The following is a 23,856-nucleotide window of genomic DNA, read 5'->3' on the forward strand; positions in this document are numbered from 1 at the left end:
AAATTAGTATTGTGTCAGTATATTCGCATTGTGAAGGGACAGATCAAGATAAGATGGATAGTTTTTATGAGGCACTCAGGGATGTAGTTGTTAGAGTAAAGGACAAGGACAGTCTTCTGCTCATGGGTGATTTTAATGCCAGGATTGGAAATCGAACAGAAGGGTATGAAAAGGTTATGGGTAAATTTGGAGAGGATATGGAGGCCAACAGGAACGGGAAACAACTCTTGGATTTCTGTGCCAGTATGGGCTTAGTAATCACAAACTCCTTTTTTAAACATAAGAACATTCACCGGTATACTTGGGAAGGCAGGGGAACCAGATCTGTCATTGACTATATAATAACAGATCAGGAATTCAGGAAGGCTGTGAGGGACACACGTGTATTCAGGGGAATCTTTGATGACACTGATCATTATTTAATCTGCAGTGAAATTGGGATTGTGAGGCCGAAAGTGCAGGAGGTCAGGGCCATATGTAGGAGGATAAGAGTGGAGAAACTTCAGGATAAGGAAATCAGGCACAAGTACATAACAGCGATCTCAGAAAGGTACCAGTTAGTTGAATGTAGTCAACTACAGTCATTGGAAAAGGAATGGACAAGGTACAGGGACACAGTACTAGAAGTGTCTAAAGAATGTCTTGGAACAGTAGTGTGTAAAAGTAGGATGAAGCAAACAGCTTGGTGGAATGATACAGTCAAGGCAGCCTGTAAAAGGAAAAAGAAGGTGTATCAAAAATGGCTACATACTAGAACTCAGGTAGACAGAGAAAGTTATGTTGAAGAAAGAAACAAAGCCAAACAGATAATTGCAGCATCCAAGAAGAAATCGTGGGAAGACTTTGGAAACAGGTTGGAGACTATGGGTCAAGCTGCTGGAAAACCATTCTGGAGTGTAATTAGCAGTCTTCGAAAGGGAGGTAAGAAGGAAATGACAAGTATTTTGGACAGGTCAGGAAAACTGCTGGTGAATCCTGTGGATGCCTTGGGCAGATGGAGGGAATATTTTGAAGAGTTGCTCAATGTAGGTGAAAATGCGATCAGTAACGTTTCAGATTTCGAGGTAGAATGGGATAGGAATGATAATGGAAATAGGATCGCATTTGAGGAAGTGGAAAAAATGGTCAATAGATTGCAGTGCAATAAAGCGGCTGGGGTGGATGAAATTAAGTCGGAACTCATCAAATACAGTGGAAAGTCAGGTCTTAAATGGCTACACAGGATAATTGAAATTGCCTGGGAGTCGGGACAGGTTCCATCAGACTGGACAAAAGCAGTAATCACACCAATCTTTAAACATGGAAACAGAAAAGATTGTAACAACTACAGAGGTATCTCTTTAATCAGCGTTGTGGGTAAAATCTTCTCAGGTATTGTTGAAAGGAAAGTGCGAATATTAGTTGAGGACCAATTGGATGAAAATCAGTGTGGGTTTAGGCCTCTTAGAGGTTGTCAGGACCAGATCTTTAGCTTACGGCAAATAATGGAGAAGTGTTATGAGTGGAACAGGGAATTGTATCTATGCTTTATAGATCTAGAAAAGGCATATGACCGGGTTCCTAGGAGGAAGTTATTGTCGGTTCTACAAGATTATGGAATAGGAGACAAACTTTTGCAAGCAATTAAAGGTCTTTACATGGATAGTCAGGCAGCAGTTAGAGTTGACGGTAAATTGAGTTCATGGTTCAGAGTAGTTTCAGGGGTAAGACAAGGCTGCAACCTGTCTCCACTGTTGTTCATATTATTTATGGATCATATGTTGAAAACAATAGACTGGCTGGGTGAGATAAAGATATGTGAACACAAAATAAGCAGTCTCGCACAGGTGGATGTCTTACTTGAAAGTTTTTGCAAAGTAATATTTCAGAGCTAGATCAGAAATGTAAGGACTATGGTATGAAGATTAGCATCTCCAAAACGAAAGTAATGTCAGTGGGAAAGAAATATAAACGGATTGAGTGCCAAATAGGAGGAACAAAGTTAGAACAGGTGGACGGTTTCAAGTACTTAGGATGCATATTCTCACAGGATGGCAACATAGTGAAAGAACTGGAAGCGAGGTGTAGCAAAGCTAATGCAGTGAGCGCTCAGCTACGATCTACTCTCTTCTGCAAGAAGGCAGTCAGTACCAAGACTAAGTTATCTGTGCACCGTTCAATCTTTCGACCAACTTTGCTGTACGGGAGCGAAAGCTGGGTGGATTCAGGTTACCTTATCAACAAGGTTGAGGTTACGGATATGAAAGTAGCTAGGATGATTGCAGGTACTAGTACATGGGAACAATGGCAGGAGGGTGTCCACAATGAGGAAATCAAAGAAAAGCTGGGAATGTACTCTATAGATGTAGCAGTCAGGGCGAACAGGCTTAGATGGTGGGGTCATGTTACACGCATGGGAGAAGCAAGGTTACCCAAGAGACTCATGGATTCAGCAGCAGAGGGTAGGAGGAGTCGGGGCAGACCAAGGAGAAGGTACCTGGATTCGGTTAAGAATGATTTTGGAGTAATAGGTTTAACATCAGAAGAGGCACCAATGTTAGCACTGAATAGGGGATCATGGAGGAACTGTATAAGGGGGGCTATGCTCCAGACTGAACGCTGAAAGGCATAATCAGTCTTAAATGATGATGATGATGATGATGATGATGATGATAAAATCGTCAGTAGATGATCAGGTCCGTGGGGCCAGATGACAAACGTGTCGTCTACGTATCGGTAAAAACACACGGGTTCCCGTTCGTCCGCTTGAGGTGTCTCCTCTTAGAAACTCTCCATAAATAAGTTCGCTACCACTGGTGAGAGACACACCGTCGGTTTGCTCAAAGCATTGGCCGTTGAAGACGAAGTAGGTGGATGTAAGTACGTGCCTGAACAGTTGTGTGCAAAGAAGGGTAGCTCGTTTCGTGTTATCGAGCAATACGGGTGAGAGTGTCACTGATATGATACGGGAGCTGGGGTAGTAGTCACTGAAACAAAGGAGGTCTCCTTTGCAGTGTGATCTATTTACGAAATTTCAATCACCAAATTTCTCTTCTGAATACAAAAAATATTTTGTTGACACCCTTCTACGTAGGGAGAAATGATCATCATAATAAAATAAGAGAAATCAGAGCTCGAATGGAAAGATTTAGGTCTTCCTTTTTCCCATGCGCCATTCGAGAGTGGAATGATAGAGTAGTAGTATGAAAATGGTTCGATGAACCCTCTGACAGGCACTTAAGTGTGAATTGCAGAGTAACCATGTAGATGTAGAAAAAGTCTCTAACTGATGAAGCTTGAACGTGGCAGGGAAGACAGAAAATCTGAAAAGGGAAACACAAAGTTTCAGTCTAGATATAGCAGGGATCAGTAAAGTGAACGCTACCCACTCGCCTGCCACCGCTTCATGGTAAAAATGGCCACGCACAGGTATATACATGACGACCGAAATTAGCTTGCGATTTTCTCAGTAACGCTTGAGAAGTACGCGCTACCGCTTACACATTTTGTTGTCCTAATGGAGTACTACGAGTGTGAGAAGTTTGAAGTAAATCCGCGTTCCAAACGTCGTGGCCTCCCCTTGTGAGATGAAGAGGTTAGCACGGGAGAGGAGTTCCTGTTGGGTCGCATCAAATCAGTGAGAAGACTGATGAAAAAAAAAAAATCTGTGATATATGTGAATATTGCATTCAAAATGTGCCGCGAACACAGATAGTAGTGAAGAAGTAATAAAATAAAGTGTTATGGTTTAGGCGGCAGTTTTACTGAATGAACAACGAAAATTAAGTAAGTGACGAACATCTTTCATCTTTTTGTGGGGGATGTCAGCGAGGAAAAGTTTCGTAATGGTCTGAAATCACGTGTAAAGTCTGCAAAAAGTCACTAGTGCTCTCATTCACAGATGCTGGATGAATGAAGTATGGCTACTTCCGCGTCATTAGGTACACTTCTTTTCTCCCGCACCCGAAACCCTTTGGTTTTTAGAAATATCTAAGATAGCCTGTTTTAATTCAAGGTACAAGCAACCCTCATTGCAAATTTTATCTATACACTTGCAGCCGTTTCAGCGTGAAGGGGTAACAGACATACTACAACGCACAAAAACTTTCATTTTTATAATATATGTAAGATATAGAGTGACAATTATTGAACTATGTGAAAAAAGAACCTAAATTAGTAACTAACTACGGCGTGCATACACTTTATTCAACATGTAAACGTCACTACCCCTTTTCGGATGTAGGCTGTGACATGTTCGATATGCGTGCCATCATTGGCGATTATGTGACGCAGACGAACAGCGAAATTCTACACTAGCCGGTGAAGTGTCGGAACATCGACGCTGTCGATGACCTCCTTAATGCCTGTTTTCAGCTCAGCACTGGTTTTGGGGTTATTGCTGTACACACTGTCTTTAATATTGCCTCACAAAGATTAGTCGCATGTCTTCAGATCCAGATATGGCGGCCAATCGAGACCCATGCCAGTGGCCTCTGGGTGCCCCAGAACACGAATGCGGTCCTCAGAGTGCTCCTCCAGGGCATCAAACACTCTCCTGCTTCTATGGCGATCGTTTCCGCCTTTCATAAAGCACATATTGTCAAAATCAGGATGACTTTGGAAAATGGGGATGAAACCATTTTCCACAACCTTCGTGTACCGTTCGGTAGTTACCGTGCCATCAAGGTAAATATCGCACCGATTATTCCGTGATTGGATATTGCACACCAGACAGTCACCCGTTGAGGGTGAAGAGACTTCTCGGTCGCGAAATGCGGATTCTCAGTCCCCCAAATGCGCCAATTTTGCTTGTTGACGAAACCTCAAAAATGAAGGTGGGCTTCGTCGCTAAACCAAACTATGCCAGCGCATACTATTTCCCAGAGTGCCGCGTGGCCAGCAGTTTGAACATCCTAACACAAACCGTAATGACGATTTTACTGCACGTATTCTAATAATATTGTCTCCCTGTATAAGATAACAGGCATAGCGTCAATCACAGGGATGAACAAATTTATTGTTACAATGAGCGGAGTTACCTACAACCTCTCTCAGTTAAAGAAGGTCAAGCCTCGCAATTCTTACGTCGGAAACTAAACCTTCACTTCTGGGTATCACCCGTCTATCCCTTAGTGGCTTTCTCTGTCGTCCTAAAAACGTGTGGCAGATGTACGCGTAAAACGAAGGAATATCTTTCTGAAACGACTGTGTGCTTGCAGGTTGGTGCTGTGACAGGAAAAAAGAATAAGCACGGAAGTCGTCGTTCTTCCTGTGGTTTTCCCATCCTGCGGAAAGACTTCCGCTACGAGAATCCTTATAGTGGGCCCGCGGTGCCTGCGATAATCACTGCGTGTGATTCCCTCTCGGTCTCAACAACGACTGACAATGCATCCAGTGGGGGTAGCTGCTCCGTTGCTGGTTTTGCTGGCGGCGAACGGCACTACGGTGCTCGACTGTGTCTGCAATGAGATCTACACCTCCAACTTCGAGGGCTACGGTGCAGACTGGGTATATAGCGCCTACTGTAGAGAATTCAGTGAGTACTTTTTCGTATAGCACTGATTCACACTACTTTAATCACCGTCCAGTTTTGAAGTACTCAGACTAGGCTTTGCTTGCATATATCGTTATAAAACAGGATAAAACATTCACAGTCTGACAGCAAATGACTGTGACACTCACTACACATCAATCGACTTTGTCCAGCCTTTCGCGTGTGACCATATGGTACGAAGTGTGGTTTGGAAGGCTGAAAATAATCAGTCTACATCTCTTCATTGAGCCCAAGACGTTTTCGAAATGTGTGAGAGTGCGTGTTAGACAGAGGTTGTGGAATGTGATGGGTAGGATGCATAAGACTTTTTCGATGGTTTCCACCATTGTTTCGTCCAACGTAATTCACTTTATGGTAACATCGACCACCTTACTCTCTTTTGGTCACCGCGTACTTACATCCTAAGAATGCACTCTTATTTTCCCAGTATGTATAAGCTATTACTTTGATTTTGCTAAAGACCCTTTGGTACCATAACTTAGACCTCATAGTCCTATACATAATATACTAGCTTGAGATGCTACACTACTGGACATTAAAATTGCTACACCACGAAGATGACGTGTTACAGACGCGAAATTTAACCGACAGGAAGAAGATGCTGTGATATGCAAATGATAAGCTTTACAGAGCATTCACACAAGATTGGCGCCGGTGGCGACACCTACAACGTGCTGACATCAGGTGTTTTTTCTCACGGAGTTTGCCATGTTGTTCTGCAGCGAAGAAATCTCGGACAACGCCGAAATCCCAACGGCACTACGTAGAAAGACGACACGAACGAAGACCAAATCCTCAATTGATAACGCTTAATTCACGTGCAAAACGTCAATAAACGATCACGAAACACGAAAACACTGAACAATCACTGAGCAAACTTGAGGAGCGTGCGACCGCTGCGACAGCTAAAGCCAGACTGCTGAGCCACCGAGGACTCAGAGTATAGCGCGACTGCAGGGCTTTATCTCTGGCACGCCTGCCGCGGAACCCACATTCTCAACGTATTCTCCCGCACTACAGTCGTAGTTGCCGCATTACAAGCCAAATAATGCTGAATCTACAGTATACAATATCAATATACACACGAATCGAATGGTCGAAGGTTCCTATCACTCGGCAATTGTGAATTTTGAATGTAACATAGAAATTTATAAATGAAAGCTTGCAGTTAAATAAAATCTGCAGATACTATTTTTAACGACTTTAAATGATGAGTACGAAAGCAGAAGTACCTTTAAGAATGCCGCTTATTACTGCAAAACACTTATTGGTTATCGATGGTTCAGGAACCAAATAAAATATAAGTTGAATAACAAGGAGACAATAGATTCCTACTTCACGTAATTACACTCCTGGAAATTGAAATAAGAACATCGTGAATTCATTGTCCCAGGAAGGGGAAACTTTATTGACACATTCCTGGGGTCAGATACATCACATGATCACACTGACAGAACCACAGGCACATAGACACAGGCAACAGAGCATGCACAATGTCGGCACTGGTACAGTGTATATCCACCTTTCGCAGCAATGCAGGCTGCTATTCTCCCATGGAGACGATCGTAGAGATGCTGGATGTAGTCCTGTGGAACGGCTTGCCATGCCATTTCCACCTGGCGCCTCAGTTGGACCAGCGTTCGTGCTGAACGTGCAGACCGCGTGAGACGACGCTTCATCCAGTCCCAAACATGCTCAATGGGGGACAGATCCGGAGATCTTGCTGGCCAGGGTAGTTGACTTACACCTTCTAGAGCACGTTGGGTGGCACGGGATACATGCGGACGTGCATTGTCCTGTTGGAACAGCAAGTTCCCTTGCCGGTCTAGGAATGGTAGAACGATGGGTTCGATGACGGTTTGGATGTACCGTGCACTATTCAGTGTCCCCTCGACGATCACCAGTGGTGTACGGCCAGTGTAGGAGATCGCTCCCCACACCATGATGCCGGGTGTTGGCCCTGTGTGCCTCGGTCGTATGCAGTCCTGATTGTGGCGCTCACCTGCACGGCGCCAAACACGCATACGACCATCATTGGCACCAAGGCAGAAGCGACTCTCATCGCTGAAGACGACACGTCTCCATTCGTCCCTCCATTCACGCCTGTCGCGACACCTCTGGAGGCGGGCTGCACGATGTTGGGGCGTGAGCGGAAGACGGTCTAACGGTGTGCGGGGCCGTAGCCCAGCTTCATGGAGACGGTTGCGAATGGTCCTCGCCGATACCCCAGGAGCAACAGTGTCCCTAATTTGCTGGGAAGTGGCGGTGCGGTCCCCTACGGCACTGCGTAGGATCCTACGGTCTTGGCGTGCATCCGTGCGTCGCTGCGGTCCGGTCTCAGGTCGACGGGCACGTGCACCTTCCGCCGACCACTGGCGACAACATCGATGTACTGTCGAGACCTCACGCCCCACGTGTTGAGCAATTCGGCGGTACGTCCACCCGGCCTCCCGCATGCCCACTATCCGTCAACTGCACATACGGTTCACGTCCACGCTGTCGCGGCATGCTACCAGTGTTAAAGACTGCGATGGAGCTCCGTATGCCACGGCAAACTGGCTGACACTGACGGCGGCGGTGCACAAATGCTGCGCAGCTAGCGCCATTCGACGGCCAACACCGCGGTTCCTGGTGTGTCCGCTGTGCCGTGCGTGTGATCATTGCTTGTACAGCCCTCTCGCAGTGTCCGGAGCAAGTATGGTGGGCCTGACACACCGGTGTCAATGTGTTCTTTTTTCCATTTCCAGGAGTGTAGTTGTGAACAACAGCATAACCTCGTGAGATGGTTCAAATGGCTCTGAGCACTATGCGACTTAACTTCTGAGGTCATCAGTCGCCTAGAACTTAGAACTAATTAAACCTAACTAACCTAAGGACATCACACACATCCATGCCCGAGGCAGGATTCGAACCTGCGACCGTAGCGGTCGCTAGGTGCCAGACTGTAGCGCCTAGAACCGCACGGCCATTCCGGCCGGCACCTCGTGAGATATTCACTTCTAAATGCATACTACGTCTTCACTGCAGAAGCCATGGAAGTCGCACAATTGCGCAAGTCGCGACCACGCACAAACTGCTCAACACTCTCCAAGCATTTCCTGCGACTGCCCGTCGCGCCTTCCCGTCCAGCACTCCCCTGTGTCCTGTGCCACCTGATGCTCCTCCCCCACTTCCATCCAGTCTCTCCATTGGCTTCGGTAGTCGCCTACTGTAGTAACGAGCGCTGTGATTGGCTAGAGCGCTCCCGCCATGTCTCCAAGTCAACGCACACTCACAGACATATTGAAACACATACGAAATACTGGATTTACATTTAAATGACTTGAAATTAAATAAATATTCCTACGGCTGGACCATAAACACACTTTAACACACATATTTAATACGTAAACAAATTAAATAAACATATATCGAAGGAATAGAAACAAAAGTAGGCCAGTAGCCTAATGACTCAGAGCTTCCTAAAACACAGTAAATATTTGACCAATTTCTTCATGTGTAGCACATAACGGATGTAGACCAAGATGTAGACGAATAACTACATTTATAAACATGGTGCTACCGCTTTTTTCGTGTAGCTGTGGAGTACTTATAGCCTGATACCATCAATAATGACCTCCAATAACTGATCTACTATTAAAGATACATGCCTGTAATTCATACCAATTTAGGTTTACACTAATAGCTTTCTAAAGACACGTCGATCGTCAAAATCGGATGACCCGTTTAGGTTTTGGAAATTCGCTGCTGGGTGTTACTTATATAATTAACAATGAGATACTAAACTTTAACCTAATAAAGATATTGAAAATCTAATTAAACCACCAGAATCGTCGTGCAAATAATGGTAATGTATATGTATCTTTTTAAGGTATCATGATTCCTCCAGCTATTATTCATTTCTACATGAACTGTGAAATGTCTGCCATTATGGTTTCACGAAGCCCGCCATCTTTGGCATTCCCGGCCTACAAATCTCCTTCATCGACGCAGCGTCAACACGGAATTCCCAGCCACACGGTTGGCCTGGATCTCGCACTGGGGCTGCCCCTCTTGCTCCGGCTGACGTCCGGCACCACGCAGTTGCTGAGGAGCTCCGGCTTGCCGACCGGCCCCTGTGGCCACGCCAACTCGGAACTTTGAATATTTTCATGGCGCCACGTCTTGCCCGTTACTTCATATAGTGTAACGATCAACTCTGAAGTGTGATGCGCTACCCTCAGTAAATTGAAATGCAAACGAACTTCTCTATCTCCACAACAGTGCAAGGTCTCACACAAGGCTGCACACCCGAGAGGAGCTTATAAAAACTCACTGGACTCTTTTCCCTTATCCACCCCACAGGCCGGATCTCGCTACTACCGACTTCCATCTGTCTGGCCCAATGAAGGATGCAGTGAGCAGGAAGGAGTACACGGATGATGGGGGGGGGGGGGGGGGGATACTGATACGACAAGACGTTGGCTCCAACGTCCACCAGTAGATTGGTACCACATGGACTTAGGGGCCCACCCAGTAAGGTGGTATCGTGCCACAGCTGAACTCGATGTCTCTCTGGTAGTGCTGGCCAGTTGCGTTTCTCAAAAGGTGTGCACTCGCTGGGTTCCTCGGCGCGTCTGCACATTCCAAGTTCCATCTGTTTGGTTGAATGAAGGACGCACTTCGCGGCATACAGTACGTTTATAATTGGGAGGTTACTGATGCAGCGAGACTTTGGTTACGACCATTAGAGTGGTACCAAGCGATCATACAGGCCTTCCCACTACAGTGGTATGTGGTCGTCGCATTGAACTGAGATTACGTTGAAAAATAGTGGAGAATGATATAGTGTATTGGAATCCTGAATAGATTCGACCTACTTTTAACCCTTTCGGGACGTGACAGTCGCTATGGGACGCGAGGCCCGCATACGTGGACCGATTGTCACGTCACACACCCAGTGCTGTATCTAGGGACTGACTTTGAGTATCGACACGGGACGGGGCGCATCCCGACAAAAGGGTAATCGTTATGGCTAATGACAGTTGGCGATCGTCAGCGCTCACTTACTGCATGTCATCGTAGCAAAGAAAAGAAGAGAGACACCAAAGAGTCATTTGCAGTTTCGGAAGAGTCTCGTCAAGGAGCTTGTGGGCGAGGTCAGGGCTCGAGGAAGAGGCCACGCTCTGAGCACGGTGACCCACACAGGATAGACGGCCTGTACCGAGCTATCGCAAGAATAGACACCGGAAAACTGTGTGACTGTGTCGTTTGCAGTGATCGCTCCAAGCCAGGAGGGCGAAAACGGTTCCCTTTTTTTTTCTGCGAAACTTGTCCGTCCAAGCCTTCTCTTCATCTGCCAGAGTGCTTCAACAGGCATCACAAAGTAGCAAAGTACCGAGAGGACTTGTAAAATATGGTTGCCTATCGAAAACTCGATATGCAAATGTTGTAAAGTTAGTTTTAAGCAAATTTTATGAAATTTTGTTGTTTATTGACGTAAATTAAATTTTTCTTCGCTCAAAATGGACTTTTTATTTTTCTTCCCACGGACGTATGTCGTTTCAAAGCTAAAACTTTAAAGACTAAGATACAACTAATTTCAATAGGTATAATTTAATGCTTCACCTCGCATCTAAAAAAAAGTAACAAAAAATCAAAATTTTCATTTTTTCTGTTTTAACACCACCGCCAAGCCAAAAATTGCGTTATATGGAATAATGAAAATAGTATGCCGGAAGACAGCGTGTTTTAAGCTTCATTTACAAAAAAAAAGAGAAAAAAATTACACCCGTAAGTCAAACATATGCGATGAAAGAAACCAAGGGGTATGGAACCCGTACAGCGCCGCCGAATTGCTCCGCTTTGAGGAAACGCGCTCCGTCCCGAAAGGGTTAAAAGAAAAAAAATGTGTCGCATTATTTATTGAACGCCCCTCGTAGCAGTTCCGATTATGTGTTGTGTACCAACTGACACAACGCAGTCAGTAACCCCAGGTTGTGGGCATGTACGAGGAGAGCGACGAATGTAAGCTAGTCACGTCAATACTCTTCGGAGTCTCCACACATGAGCATCACGATGCTCCTATCAGAACAGGGACTCGTCTGAAAAATCGATCTGCTGAAACTCCTGTGTAGTGTTGTCGTCATGCACGACCACTGTCGGTGCATCTCTCTCTGCTTCCGGACCAATGGAAGCCGCCACTAAGGTTCTCGTACTGACCGTCAACTGATACGCTAATTACTACTGTGGCGAAGGACGTAGGACACCTCAAGCCATGTTGACGTACACTAACTGCCGTCTCAGTGACTACTGCTGACGTAGACACACTGAGGTGATAAAAGCCATATTATACCACCTAGTATGGTGTCGGAATTATTGAACCATGGTGCTTCCATAGCCGTCCACAATTGCGAAGGTGTTGCCGGTGCAAGGATTTTGTGCACGAGCTGACCTCTGGCGTCTGTCTGATAAATGTTCAGTGGGATCCATGTCGGACGATCTGGCTGGCCAAATCATTCTGTTGATCTGTCCGGGATATTCTACAAACCAGTCGCAATCAGCTGTGGCCCCCTGACATGACTCCGTTGTTTCTAAACATGGAGTTCATGAATGGCTGGCAGTGGTCTCCAAATACACTAACGTAACCATTTCCAATCAATGACAGGTTCAGTTGGCTCAAAGGAGCCAATCACTCCATACAAACACAGCTCACACCATTATGGAGCGACCCACTAGCTTGCACAGTACCTTGTTGACAACTGCAGTGCTTGAATAATATTGATAACAAAACTGGGGGCTGTATTTAGATCCAAAAGTCATCTTCAGGCCCCAAACGTAAACTGCCATGCACAACCGTTTTCATGAACAATGAACAAAAATGGTTCAAATGGCTTTAAGCACTATGGGACTTAACATTTGAGGTCATCAGGTCCCCTACTACTTAGAACTACACCACTGGACAATAAAATTTCAACACCAAGAAGAAATGCAGATGATAACCGTGTATTCATTGGACAAATGTATTATACTAGAACTGATATGTGCTTACATTTGCACGCCGTTTGGGTGCATAGGTCCTGAGATATCAGTACCCAGAAGAACCACATCTGGCCGTAATAACGGCCTTGGTACGCCTGGGCATTGAGCCAAACAGAGCTTGGATGGCGTGTACAGGTACAGCTGCCCATCCAGCTTCAACGCGATACCACAGTTCATCAAGAGTAGTGACTGGCGTATTGTGACGAGCCAGTTGCTCGGTCACCATTGACCAGACGTTTTCAATTGGTGAGAGATCTGGAGAATGTGCTGCCCAGGGCAGCAGTCGAACATTTTCTGTATCCAGAAAGGCCCGTACAGGACCTGCAACATGCGGTGGTGCATTATCTAACTGAAATGTAGGGTTTCGCAGGGATTGAATGTAGGGTAGAGCCACGGGACGTAACACATCTGAAATGTAACGTCCACAGTTCAAAGTGCCGTCAGTGCGAACAAGAGGTGACCGAGATGTGTAACCATTGGCACCCCATACCCTCACGCCGGATGATACGCCAGTATGGCGATGACGAATACACGCTTCCAATGTGCGTTCACCGCGATGTCACCAAACACGGATGCGACCATCATGATGCTGTAAACAGAACCTGGATTCATCCGAAAAAATGACGTTTTGCTATTCGTGCACCCAGGTTTGTCGTCGAGTACACCATCGCAGGCGCTCCTGTCTGTGATGCAGCGTCAAGGGTAACTGCAGCCATGGTCTCCGAGCTGATAGTCCATGCTTCTGCAAACGTCGTCGAACTGTTCGTGCAGATGGTTGTTTCCTTGCGAACGGCCCCGTCTGTTGACTCAGGGATGTGGCTGCACCATCCGTTACAGCCATGCGGATAAGATGCCCGTTGGGATCCAGCACGGCGTTCCGTATTACCCTCCTGAGCCCACCGATTCCATATTCTGCTAACAGTCATTGGATCTCGACGAACGCGAGCAGCAATGTCGCGATACGATAAACCGCAATCGCGATAGGCTGCAATCCGATCTTTATCAAAGTGATGGTACGCATTTCTCCTCATTACAAGAGGCATCACTACAACGTTTCACCAGGCAACGCCGGTCAACTGGTGTTTTTGTATGAGAAATCGGTTGGAAACTTTCGTCATGTCAGCACATTGTATGTGTCGCCACCGGCGCCAACCTTGTGTGAATGCTCTGAAAAGCTGATCATTTGCATATCACAGCATCTTCTTCGTGTCAGTTAAATTTCGCGTCTGTAGCACGTCATCTTCGTGGTGTAGCAATTTTAATGGCCAGTAGTGTACTTAAACCTAACTAAGCTAAGGACGTCACACACATCCATGCCTGAGGCAGGATTCGAACCTGCGACCGTAGTAGCCACGCGGTTCCAGCCTGAAGCTCCAAGAACCGCTAGGCCACAGCGGCCGGCGCTCCAACGAACAGAATCTTATCAGCGGGCCAGAATTAACTGATCTCCATAGGTTGCAAATACCGCTTCAGTTGTAAATTTCTTTTATTATGACTGCCGGTTTCGGGCTCTCATAATCCCATCCTCAGGTATCGTAACTGGCTGTGAGCGCCGCGGTGGACGATGTGTACTAGGCGCGGGGTGCTATCTATGAGCGCAACTGAAGCCGTATTTTCAACCTCTGGTATAATGCTCAGTTGCGGATGTTCTTCCTATAGGACTGTAACTGTTCCGTACCTACCGTGGCAATAAGTCCAGCCTGGACAGACGATATTATTGCCATGGAAGGTACGGAATTCTGTTAATTTTGGCCCGCTACATACGATTCTGTTCAGTGCTTATGGAAGCGGTTGTGGATGGCTGGTTACGTTTGGGCCCTGAAGATGACACCATTTGGTGTCGAAACTGGTGGCATTTGTTAAAAAATAATAAATGACGGTGGATTTAAATACAGCCGCTGGTTTTGTTATCATTATTCAAGTACTTTGTTCTGCCTGCAGTCCCACTTTCCTTCATGGATTACCAGAGACTTCTGTGTATGGCCGCGTTACACTCGAAGCGTGCCATCAGGTCTTACCAACTGAAATCGGGACTCATTTGAGGAGGCCACGGTTTTCCAATCGCTTAGGGTCCAACCGATGTAGTCACGAGGCCAGGACAGGGGTTGCAGGCGATGTTGTGGTGTCAGCAAAGACACTCGCGTCGGCGGTTTGCTGCCACAGCCCATTAACGCCAGATTTCGCCACATGGTCCTAACGGATACGTTCGTCGTATGTCCCACATTGATTTCTGCGGTTATTTGACATAGTGATGCTTGAAAAACTGCCTATTGGCTTCTGTCTCGGGTTCTTCGGCCGACGTTTACTGACGTTTCAAAAATGGTTCAAATCCCTCTGAGCACTATGGGACTCAACATCTTAGGTCATAAGTCCCCTAGAACTTAGAACTACTTAAACCTAACTAACCTAAGGACATCACACACACCCATGCCCGAGGTAGGATTCGAACCTGCGACCGTAGCAGTCCCGCGGTTTCGGACTGCAGCGCCAGAACCGCACGGCCACCGCGGCCGGCTACTGATGTTTCGCCAGCACGAGTGGCTGGCATTGTCAGATCTTCACCCTCCATTGCCGTTGGTGAAATGGAGCTCCAGTTCACCACCAGCATTGGAGGGTGAAGCTTTGACAATGACAGCCACTCGTGATGACAATACGTCAGTATAATCATCAGATGAACGTCGGCCGAAGAACCCGAGACAGAAGCCAATAGGCAGTTCGTCAACAAGTGGCCACGAAAGCCTTAAACAATAGCGTTGCTTGTCTGTTAGCCTTGACGACTGTACGCAAAGGGCACTGCTCTCGGTCGTTAGGTGAAGACATTGGGCCACTACGTTCTCTGTGGTGAAAGGTAGTGGTTGATATCTGGTATTCTCAGCACACGGTCACTGTTGATCTCTAAATACTGAATTCCCCAGCGATATCCGAAACGGGATGTCCCACACTTGGAGCCCAAACTAACATTCTACGTTCAAAGTCTGTTAATCCCCGTCATGAGCGCATAATCACGTCGGAAAGCTTCTCACGTGGGTACAAATGACAGCTCCACCAACACATTTGCCTTTTATAGCTTGTGCAAGGGGATACTGATTAAATCTGTAGACGGGGTGGTCCATTGGTAGTGACCGGGCCAAATATCTCACGAAGTAAGCATCAAACGAAAAAGCTACAAAGAACGAAACTCGTCTAGCTTGAAGGGAAAAACCAGATGGCGCTATGGTTGGCCCGCGCTGCCATAGGTCAAAAGGATACCAACTGCGTTTTTTTTTAATAGTAACCACTATTTTTTATTACATATGAATTTATTACATATTAATTTTTATTACATATGAATGTTTTAGTTGGAGCACTTCTTCGTTTTGTGATTGATGGCACTGTAATAGTCACAAACCCATAAGTATGTGGTATCACGTAACATTCCGCCAGTGCGGACGGTATTTGCTTCGTGATACATTACCCGTGTTAAAATGGACCGTTTACCAATTGCGGAAAAGGTCGATATCGTGTTGATGTATGGCTACTGTGATCAAAATGCCCGACGGGCGTGTGCTATGTATGCTGCTCGGTATCCTGGACGACATCATCCAAGTGTCCCGACCGTTCGCCGGATAGTTACGTTATTTAAGGAAACAGGAAGTGTTCAGCAACATGTGAAACGTCAGCCACGACCTGCTACAAATGATGCCCAAGCAGGTGTTTTAGCTGCTGTCGCGGCCAATCCACACATCAGTAGAAGAGAAATTGCGCGAAAATCGGGAATCTCAAAAACGTCGGTGTTGAGAATGCTACATCAACATCGATTGCACCCGTACCATATTTCTATGCACCAAGAATTGCATGGCGACGACATTTAACATCTTGTACAGTTCTGGCACTGGGCACAAGAAAAATTACAGGACGATGCCAGATTTTTTGCACGTGTTCTATTTAGCGACGAAGCGTCATTCAGCAACAGCGGTAACGTAAACCGGCATAATTTGCACTATTGGGCAACCGGAAAATTCACTATGGCTGCGATAAGTGGAACATCAGCGACCTTGGCGGGTTAATGTATGGTGCGGCATTATGGGAGGAAGGATAATTGGCCTCCATTTTATCGATGGCAAACTAAATGGTGCAATGTATGCTGATTTCCTACGTACTGTTCTACCGACGTTACTACAAGATGTTTCACTGCATGACAGAATGGCGATGTACTTCCAACATGATGGATGTCCGGCGTATAGGTCGCGTGCAGTTGAAGCGGTATTGAATACAAAATTTCGTGACAGGTGGATTGGTCGTCAAAGCACCATACCATGGCCCGCACGTTCACCGGATCTGACGTCCCCGGATTTCTTTCTGTGGGGAAAGTTGAAGGATATTTGCTATCGTGATCCACCGACAACGCTTGACAACATGCGTCAGCGCATTGTCAATGCATGTGCGAACATTACGGAAGGCGAACTACTCGCTGTTGAGAGGAATATCGTTACACGTATTGCCAAATGCATTGAGGTTGACGGACATCATTTTGAGCATTTATTGCATTAACGTGGTATTTACAAGAAATCACGCTGTAATAGCTTGCGTTCTCAGAAATGATAAGTTCAAAAAGGTACATGTTTCACATTGGAGCAAGTGAAATAAAATGTTCAAACGTACCTACGTTCTGTATTGTAATTTAAAGAACCTACCTGTTACCAACTGTTCGTCTAAAATTGTGAGCCACGTGTTCCTGAGTATTACAGCGCCATCTATCACAAAGCGAAAAAAGTGGTCCAACTAAAACATTCATATTTCTTTACATACTACACGAATATGTAATAAAAATGGGGGTTCCTAATTTTAAAAAACGCAGTTAATATCCGTTTGAGCTATGGCAGCGCCATCTAGCGGGCCAAACATAGCGCCGTCTGGTTTCCCCCTTCAAGCTAGAGAAGTTTCGTTCTTCGTAGTTTTTTCGTTTGACGCTTATTTCGTGAGATATTTGGCCCTGTCACTGTTAATGGACCACCCTGTATATGCATATCGCCTTCTCTGTAAAGTACTAGCTAATAAAATCCTGCCTGAATTGTGTACATGCATGAAGATGAGTGAAAACATTGAAACATCTCTGTGAAGTCGTTTCATAAGACGCTTGTCGAATTCTGTGTATCCTATTCATTTTACTACCTGATTTTAGCTCAATTCATGAACTCTTCCAGAAAGACTGAGCACTCAGATAAGGCCTATTGATTATTATATGTGTATTTTAATGTGGGTTTCGGTTTTGTTTTGTGGGAATCGCTGAGTTGGTCATCGTCTGCTGGGAGCAGACGATGTTGTTTCTCGTTCAAAGTAGAGCACAGGATGACCGACTTAGGTCTCCAATTCCTGAACAGAGAGGTTTCCCCTTCTTAGTCGACGGCTGTGTCGAAAGCTGTATTTGTGTGTGAGGTTGGAGGGCTACCCCTCTGCTAGCTTCCGCTGCACGAGGAGCTAGGTAAGAGAAAGGGGCACTCTACGGTGAACGCTTGGTGAGCACGGATCGTAGCTGTTTAAGGGGGGTTTCAAGTGATAGGAATCAGGTTGAGTTAGGACTTCATTATGTTTAACTGATGAAATACTTAAGAACTTTAGCTAAACTGAGGCGTGTGAAGTGAGTTATTTTTTAAAATGATTTTTAGTCTTATATATATAGTGGAAATTGATTTTGTCTGTGTGTGCCGATTTTGTGCCACGTGTTTGGCAATCAATGACCCTTCTGGTTCACCACGACACCACAATAGGCTTTGTTTTAACAGTTTGCTTGTTTAATGAGCTACAATTTCTGCTTGAATATCTCTTCGTTCGTGCGCCTTCTACAAAGCAGCACAACAATTTGAGTCAGAATGCACCACGTGCTCTAGTTCGGCCGTTTGCAAGCAGCAGACCCCGTTAGTATGTTAAATAATGATCGCACAGCCTTATGTATTGGTTAAACCTCTGTCCAGAATAGAGCATGCGTATAATCGTAATGCAAATTTCACTTAGATATTTTTATGGTATTAATGCAGAGGAGATGATAGTATAATTGTCTCCCACACCCGTCTGCTGTGTTTCTTCTTGCTGTAGTTAAATTATGCTCTGTTTCATTCTCACGTAATTCTTACTTAAATATTTCGAGTCAGGCACCAGTTATGTGTAGTTAGGATGTGCAACCAAATATTTAGATACAATAAATAATCTACGTTAAAGATAAATTCTTTGGCGTCGATCTTACCCCCTTACTCTTATTTCCAATCCTGTATTAATGAAGTTGCTTCATGAAAATTCCTGGCAGATTAAAACTGTGTGCCCGACCGAGACTCGAACTCCGGACCTTTGCCTTTCGCGGGCAAGTGCTCTACCATCTGAGCTACCGAAGCACGACTCACGCGCGATCCTCACAGCTTTACGTCTGGCAGTACCTCGTCTCCTACCTTCCAAACTTTACAGAAGCTCTCCTGCCAATCTTGCAGAACCAGCACTCCTGAAAGAAAGGATACTGCGGAGACATGGCTTAGCCACAGCCTGGGGGATATTTCCAGAATGAGATTTTCACTCTGCAGCGGAGTGTGCGCCGATATAAAATTTCCTGGCAGGTTAAAACTGTGAGTTCGAGTCTCGGTCGGGCACACAGTTTTAAGCTGCCAGGAAGTTTCGTATCAGCGCACACTCCGCTGCAGAGTGAAAATCTCATTCTGGAAGTTGCTTCATGCACGACACGGAGTGCTATTTATGTGGCTGCTTGAAAAAATTTGCGTACTTGTAATTAAATTATTAAAGTAATTAAACTAATATTTTCCAGATCCGTTTTATTTTGTAAATGGTTAGGAAGGGCTTGGGCTGGTGGCGACCCTGAATTTCTGATTTTTAATCATTATTTGTGTGAGAAAAGCAGCTAGAAATGCAAGTAACGCATATGGCTCGACGAGAAACGTCCTAAAGATAGTAATATGTTACAACGTTTTACAGGACGCACTGACGTGTTGATAGCCTGCAAGACCCTCGAGTATCGGTCCATCGCGGAGCGTGCCATGCTTCGCCTTATAACAAGCTGGACGCTGCCACCCTGGAGAGTCGGGTACGAGGGTTGCGACGACGGCCTGGCTGCTCTCGCCGGCGTCACTGACGCCACGGCCAGCTACCAGCTCGCTATGGACCTCGCGTGCTTCGTCGCTGCCGACTGCATCGACTCCTGCTCTGCGTCGGGGTACGTACGCCACTGAGAGCCCCAACCACCAATCTTACATCTACAACTCTTGTACTCTTCTTTCATTTGTTCTTACACTGCCATTCACTTTTCCTGTACCTCGAGACAACATTCCATTAGAACTACTGACGACCTTGGGAGAGCCAGTCATGACAAAACTCTACCATCTGGTGAGCAAGATGTATGAGACAGGCGAAGTACCCTCAGACATCCAGAAGAATATAATAATATCAATCCCAAAGAAATCAGGTGTTGACAGATGTGAAAATTACCGAACTATCAGTTTAATAAGTCACAACTGCAAAATGCTAACGCGAATTCTTTATAGACGAATGGAAAAACTGGTAGAAGTCGACCTCGGGGAAGATCAGTTTGGATTCCGGAGAAATGTTGGAACACGTGAGGCAATACTGACCTCACGACTTATCTTAGAAGAAAGATTAAGGAAAGGCAAACCTACGTTTCTAGCATTTGTACACTTAGAGAAAGCTTTTGACAATGTTGACTGGAATACTCTCATTCAAATTCTAAAGGTGGCAGGGGTAAAATACAGGGCGCGAAAGGCTATTTACAATTTGTACAGAAACCAGATGGCAATTATAAGAGTCGAGGAACACGAAAGGGAGTGAGACAGGGTTTTAGCCTCTTCCCGATGTTATTCAATCTGTATATTGAGCAAGCAGTAAAGGAAACAAAACAAAAGTTCGGAGTAGGCATTAAAATCCACGGAGAAGAAATAAAAACTTTGAGGTTCGCCGATGACATTGTAATTCTATCAGAGACAGCAAAGGACTTGGAAGAGCAGTTGAACGGAATGGACAGTGTCTTGAAAGGAGGATATAAGATGAATATCAACAAAAGCAAAACGAGGATAATGGAATGTAGTCGAATTAAGTCGGGTGATGCTGAGGGAATTAGATTAGGAAATGAGACACTTAAAGTAGTAAAGGAGTTTTGCTATTTGGGGAGCAAAATAACTGACACTGGTCGAAGTAGAGAGGATATAAAACGTAGACTGGCAATGGCAAGGAAAGCGTTTCTGAAGAAGAGAAATTTGTTAACATCGAGTATAGATTTAAGTGCCAGGAAGTGAAACATGGACGATAAATAGTTTGGACAGGAAGAGAATAGAAGCTTTCGAAATGTGGTGCTACAGAAGAATGCTGAAGATTAAATGTGTAGATCACGTTACTAATGAGGAGGTATTGAATATAATAGTGGAGAAGAGGAGTTTGTGGCACAACTTGACAAGAAGAAGGGACCGGTTGTTAGGGCATCTTCTGAGGAATCAAGAGATCACAAATTTAACATTGGAGGGCAGTGTGGAGGGTAAAAATCGTATAGGGAGACCAAGAGATGAATACATTAAGCAGATTCAGAAGGATGTAGGTTGCAGTAGGTACTGGGAGATGAAGAAGCTTGTACAGAATAGAGTAGAATGGAGAGCTGCATCAAACCAGTCTCAGGACTGAAGACCACAACAACAACAACAACATACCTCGAGACTAACATCTGACATCAAACAGACACCCTAGGCGAGAGCATGCCAAAATCTTGTAGAACTGTTTCTAGAAAGTCTCTTCGTGTTTGCTGCCGGATCCCAAAATCAACTTGACTTGATATTTCGGCGGTTCAACTGGTCGCCATCTTCAGGAGAATGCTGCTTCTGCTGATGAGTCCCGCTAAGAACTGACGCCAGGCTGCAAATCGACGTCCTACATAGGGCACCGTTCAGTAGACGGCGCATGCGCCGCCCATCACGGTTGTTACCCTCCAATACAGGGAGGCGGCGCCTCCCTTAGTGGAACACTGCTGGCAGCGATATATCGCACTCAGGGCTGCACCGAAGAAGGTTCAATTTCGATGCGAGACTATACAGGATTCCACGTCTTGCTAAGAGGGAACCCATTGTCTCTTTTGATTAAGGGGGGAGGACGTCAAACGGACCGTCTTCGAGAAGGAGAGGCAACACAGGACATTTTAATTTGCACTGTCTATACTTTTACAAATAAAGTCATAAAACTATGTCAGAATGACCAGGAAGGATTCAGAATTCACACTCATAGCAGTGAAAGTTCAAAAACACGAAAAAATAATGTTTTTTAAATGTGAAATTTCATACTTTTTTTCACTTACTGTTGGCTGCATTTGTTGCTATAAGTACACTTTTCTTCATAAGTAAGGGAGAGTCTTCGATGAATTTAGCACAGCTTGCAAACCGTACTGACAGGTGTATGAAACTCTTGAATTTATGGAAAAATGAATGGGCTGTTACATTTTAAACTTTGTGTTTAGAGAAAACTTGAATTTTATACTTGATTATCTCAATTTTTACCACAGTTTTTAACAGATTTGGGAAATTCTAGAGTTTCATACACCTGTAAGTATGGTTTGTATTATGTACAAAATTCATCGAAGAATCTCTCTTCCTTACGAAGGGACGTGTGCCTACAGCAACAAATGCAGCCAATACCAAGTGAAAAAAATGATGAAATTTCACATGTAAAAAAAAATTTGTTTTGTTATGTTTTGGAACTTCCTCTGCTGTGAGTGTGAAACCTGAATCCTTCCTGGTCATGCTAACGAAGTTTTATGAATTTATTTGTAAAAGTATAGACAGTGTATATTAAAATGTCCTGTGGTGCCTCTCCTGCTCCAAGCCGGCCCGTTTCACGTCGTACTCCCCTCAAATTATCCGCCAACCTAATTTCAATCGCCTCTTTATAGACACTGTTCCAAAAACCGGAAATGTTGGCAACTACGACAGTTTCATCAGATTTCATACTGTGTCCTTCATTTAGGTAGTGTTCTGCTACTGCCGATTTTTCCGGCTGTTGTAGCCTCGTATGACGGCGATGTTCCACACACCTGTCATGCACTGTGTGAGTCGAACGGCCAATGTAAGCCTTCCCACATTGACACGGAATTTTGTACACACCAGGTTTCCTAAGCCCCAAATCATCTTTCACATGAAACCTCCCCTTATAAAAATTTATGAATGATTGTGCTGATAAACCACTTACGTTATTTGATTTTCAAACAGCTGAGCAGAAGTAAACGTACTCAGACATTTCACTCTTTACTTATTCTGATCAACACTAAAATGACACACAATATTTTTAGCGCAACGCAATCTGACTTTCAATAATCCCTACAAAAGAATTGTCCTGACTAACAATAACCTATACCTCTCATGAATCACTTACCTCACAAAAGCTCCGGTGCAGGACCTGCAACAGTCGGTCGTGCATTATCCTGCTGAAATGTAGAGTTTCGCAGGGATCGAATGAAGGGTAGAGCCACGGGTCGTAACACATCTGAAATCTAACGTCTACTGTTCAAAGTTCCGTCAATTCCAACAAGAGGTGAGCGAGACGTGTAACCAATGCACCCCATACCATCACGCCGGGTGATACGCCAGTATGGCGATGACGAATACACGCTTCTAATGTTCGTTCACCGCGATGTCACCAAACACGGATGCGACCATCACGATGCTGTAAACAGAACCTGGATTCATTCGAAAAAATCACGTTTTGACATTCGTGCACCCAGGTTCGTTGTCGAGTACATCGCAGGGGCTCCTGTCTGTGATGCAGCGTCAAGGGTAACCGCAGCCACGGTCTCCGAGCTGATAGTCAATGCTGCTGCAAACGTCGTCGAACTGTTCGTGCAGATGGTTGTTGTCTTGCAAACGTCCCCATCTGTTGACTCAGGGATCGAGACGTGGCTGCACGATCCGTTACAGCCATGCCGATAAGATGCGTGTCATCTCGACTGCTAGTGATGCGAGGCCGTTGGGATCCAGCACTTCGTTCCGTATTACCCTCCTGAACCCACCGATTCTATATTCCGCTAAGAGTCATTGGATATCGACCAGCGCGAGCAGCAAAGTCGCGATACGATAAACCGCAATCGCGATAGGCTACAATCCGACCTTTATCAAAGTCGGAAACGTGATGGTACGCATTTCTCCTCCTTACACGAGGCATCACAACAACGTTTCACCAGGCAACGCCGGTCGACTGCTGTTTGTGTATGAGAAATCGGTTGTAAACTATCCTCATGTCAGCACGATGTAGGTGTCGCCACCGGCGCCAACTTTGTGTGA

General features: G+C 45.3%; 1 protein-coding gene across 1 annotated transcript in view; it reads left to right on the forward strand.

Moving 5' to 3' along the window:
* The first annotated feature begins 5,340 nt into the window (after positions 1 to 5,340).
* Positions 5,341 to 23,856, forward strand: part of LOC126210629 (uncharacterized) — a 186,270-nt gene continuing 167,754 nt past the window's right edge. Inside the window, exons 1-2 of the mRNA XM_049939931.1 lie at positions 5,341 to 5,515; positions 19,508 to 19,745. Coding sequence (XP_049795888.1) covers positions 5,365 to 5,515; positions 19,508 to 19,745 — 389 coding nt within the window. The 5' untranslated portion in view covers positions 5,341 to 5,364. The remainder of the gene's footprint in view (positions 5,516 to 19,507; positions 19,746 to 23,856) is intronic.

Source organism: Schistocerca nitens, chromosome 10, assembly GCF_023898315.1.
Source record: "Schistocerca nitens isolate TAMUIC-IGC-003100 chromosome 10, iqSchNite1.1, whole genome shotgun sequence".
Classification (NCBI taxonomy): domain Eukaryota; kingdom Metazoa; phylum Arthropoda; class Insecta; order Orthoptera; family Acrididae; genus Schistocerca; species Schistocerca nitens.